The following is a 3903-nucleotide window of genomic DNA, read 5'->3' on the forward strand; positions in this document are numbered from 1 at the left end:
TTTAGAAAATTGCCTCAAAAAGTGACTTTACGATGAAAAAATCGCGTTCTAACGTAGCGGAATCTAGTCGCGACGCCCAGAAGGGGCCCCAGCTCGATTCGCGCGAGCACACGCGGCACGGTTTCGGAGGAGATACGTAAAACGACACTTCGGCTCCTTCCACTATTATATAGTAGATGCCTTTAAATGCCATGAAATTCACGCAACATATAGATTAAGGGGCACATATATTTAATTAAGCTGTAGGCTTGTAGCTAACAACATAACCATGGTTCATTCGCTCTAATTTATACGGGACGTGCTATTTGAAATTGCGTAGATGTTGCTAAAACGCCAGAATATCTCTTAAAAAGTAGCCAAGAACACGGGAAACCTTCAAAGTACGCGCGTGAGACGGATTTTCTCATTGTGCACAAACTCAGAGAAAAATAGTATACTCTATTTTTCTGGGAAATCTATCTTGGTGTGGGTTTGTTTACAGTGGCGTGGGATTCTGCGTTGCAGAGGAGCATTGGAACGCCATTTACGTGGAATTATTAGGCGATTGCCCATACACAAATTCAATCTTGAGACTTTGGTAGTAAATACAGTTTGTGCTTATTTAGTATTTACCATCATTTTATTATTATTCAAACGGCCAAATCGCGCACGTAAGCGTCGCCACCTACCTTCTCCGTCTGCACCTCGCTTAGGCGCTGTTCGAGCGTCTGCGCATGCGTGAGTTCGTCGTGGTCTCGTCGCTTGCCGTCCTGTAGATGTCTGGTGAGCACGTCCAGTAGCACGCGTGCTTGTATCACAGCCACGCGCTCCCCGCCCGATAACTCCTTGTTCAGCTGTAGATTATCGAGCTGCTCTGATACCGCCGTCACCTTCATCGCCTGCGAAGGTCAAACAAGATGGCCGCCGGTCAGATAACGAGGAACTGCCGACTGGCTGGAGGTGCCGGTAGGATAGGAAGACATTCGTTATAATTATCTCCTATAATATACATGTCCTATGCTAGTGCATATGTATAGGCAATTAATGTCACAAATTACAATTTTAATTGCAATTGCATGTCACTGTATATTCACCCCTGATACATACCTACAATGTCAATAAAATAATTATAGTTACCTGCTCAAGATCTCTGTTTTGCGCCTGAAGTTGTTCGTGGTCCAAAATTACGGCAGCAGACTCCTTTTGTATCTCATCCTAAAACATATATCATATCACCATGTAAACAGCCACTAACTCGGCGGTAGCATCACGTAGTTATGGCAACAGCAATAACACAGCTAGGGTCAACAACACATCACCATGACAACAACCACTGTCACTGCGGCAAACTCGTGAAATCAAAATCGTGAAATCACCATGGCAACAACCACCACGACAAGGTCAACACCACAGCACAAAGTTCAACACAGCACAAGAACAACTGACCCTGGTTACTACTGCAGCCGAGATTATAATTATAAGCTCGGAGATAATGACGCGCGGATCACAGGCTGGGGAAATATAACAGAGGTCGCTGCCTCACCAAACACCGACTCCTGATTCAGTTCAACACTCGTTTTTGCTCCACGAGTTTTTCCGGCTCGGCTGGTATGGTTGAGTCTGTTGTGAGTGAGCGTGCGGTAAATGTGGAAAGCTCAGTCTGTTAGCCTCAGCTATAAAGCGCAGCAGCAGTATCCTGAGTATCCTCATGCACCTCACTTTCACATCCTATATCCCACGCCGAACCTCTCCATTGACGGCTATATCGCTATATATATGATTACGTATAATATGAGCTGAAGTGTGATATCTCTTATCCGCACTCAAGTTCCGTTGTGCTGACATGCAAACGTGTTATATAGCTTTCCTCAAATTGGAGTGCCTTATTTAGTCTGACTCCAAACGTCTCTGTAGCGGGAGCTGAGCTCGCGATTACAAGACTGCATGGGTCACTCGCGCAGTCTAAGAGCGTCTTAGATACGCGATAAACATTACGCCCTGCATGCACACGGTGTCATGTTATCTTATCTAATTATACCTGCGCTGCGTGCCTGCTCGGTATAAATAATTCATGATCACTCCTCTTATATTAGCCTATAATTATAACAGCCTTCGACATTCCAGCGTCCTCCTATATCACATGCATGCAGCTGCCTATTGCTCCTCGTGCTACACAGATATTCATTTTATCAATAGCGTATAATATATATATATATATATATATATATATGTATAATATATATGCCTTTAAATGCCATGAAATTCTGACGCAACATAATAGATTAGAGGCGGACATGTATTTAATTGGAAGCTGTAGGCCTTGTAGCTAACAAGACATTAACCTATGCGTTCATCGTCGCTCTCAATTTTATACCGCGGACGTGCTATTTGAAATTGCGTAGATGGTTGCTAAAACGGCCCGAGAATATCTCTTAATAAAGTCATGCAAGAACATCGCTCGAGAAACCTAAAAACACAAAGCAAACTAGGCAATAAAAACACAAAGAAAAACCATGGAGTGGGAGGGGTGGGGATAGGAGGGAGGGTGGGGCGAGGAGTTGGGGGGAGGAGCTTCTAATAGCAAAATTACAGCAGTTTTCACCTCCATTTTTTTCGTTAAACAGTCCAACAATCCAATTACTGTTAAACCCTCCTCTTTGAGGGGCAAAAGCCGTTAATACAGACACTTTACTCTATTCACACGTCAGTGGAAAGCAATTTCATAAGGTCCCTTTCAAATAAGCCAACTTCATAAAGGTACGCAGCAGATGAGAAGGGAGTATTTCTCATTGCTGCCAACAAACTTCAGAGCGAAACAACTACGCGTCTTTACGTCTATTTATTCTGAGCGAAATTCCTTAGGTACACATCTAAAAAAAGTTTTTTGCTCGCGGGTATTGCATTTCACGCTGGCGTGGGATTCTGCGTTTGCAGTAGGAGCTTCGGAAACGCCTTTACGTGGGAATTTATTAGGCGATTGCCGCATACAGCAAATTTTAATTTCTTGAGACTATTTCCGTTCGACGGTCAGTAAAGTACCTTGTTTCAGACTAGAATCCTATTATGTTATTTTACCATCATCTTTTATTATTTATTTCAAACGGCCCAAATCGCGCACGGTGTTATAAGTCTCAATGGACCTGCCCACAAGAGAGAGAGATCACATTAGAGTGCCGTTCCCACCTCCTTGACGGATCTTTGCGTCGACCACCTTACCTCTCCGTTTCTGCATGCCCTCGCCTCCAATAGGCGCTGTTACTGATTATGATGACCCCTTTCTTGCGCGATGCGTTGTAGTCGAGTTCGGTTCCGTAGGTCTTCGATCGTTTCTTCGCGTCCTGTAGATGTCTCGGTGAGTCATCGTCCAGTATGCTACGACCGTGTTGTTATCACAGCTGCAACTGCGCGCTCCCCGCCACTTGATATAACTCCTTGTTCAGCCTGTACGCATTATACGAGACCCTACTTCGCTCTGATACACTGACCGCTCACCTTCATCGTTACCTTACACCGACTATTCACGAGCCTAGGTCGAGGCCTGCGAAGGGTCAAACAAGATGGCGCCGGTCCAGATAACGAGGAACTGCACGGACTGGCTGGAGGTGCCGTTAGGATAGGAAGAATTCGTTATAATTATCTCCTATAATATACCATTCCTATGCTAGTGCATAGTATTACTAGTATATTTTGAATTATATATATGATAGTATATCATCGACTATAATATCTGTCCGGGCAATGCAAGCTCAGAATTTCATGTGCGTCGCCATATACCTTTATGGTCCGTTTAAGGTGATGCAGTTCAAGGGGAATGTTCCCCTTCTTTACCCTCTTGACTTGACCTTGTGCAACGCGCGCCGCTTGTCAGCATGCCCTGGCTTCGGGAAAGTACTCACAACCTACTCGGCTAGTATAGTATTCGTA

At 44.4% G+C, this 3903-nt stretch overlaps 1 protein-coding gene across 1 annotated transcript in view; it reads right to left on the reverse strand.

Moving 5' to 3' along the window:
• The window catches only part of LOC106810334 (plectin-like), a 15914-nt gene extending 12437 nt beyond the window's left edge, over positions 1–3477 (reverse strand). The window contains exons 1-3 of the mRNA XM_014813643.1: positions 3472–3477; positions 2354–2446; positions 1117–1194 (exon numbers count right to left, since the gene is read on the reverse strand). Of these exons, the coding sequence (XP_014669129.1) occupies positions 1117–1194; positions 2354–2446; positions 3472–3477 (177 nt within the window). The remainder of the gene's footprint in view (positions 1–1116; positions 1195–2353; positions 2447–3471) is intronic.
• Between the last annotated feature and the right edge of the window lie 426 nt (positions 3478–3903).

This window comes from Priapulus caudatus, unplaced genomic scaffold (assembly GCF_000485595.1).
Source record: "Priapulus caudatus unplaced genomic scaffold, Priapulus_caudatus-5.0.1 Scaffold434, whole genome shotgun sequence".
NCBI lineage: Eukaryota > Metazoa > Priapulida > Priapulimorpha > Priapulimorphida > Priapulidae > Priapulus > Priapulus caudatus.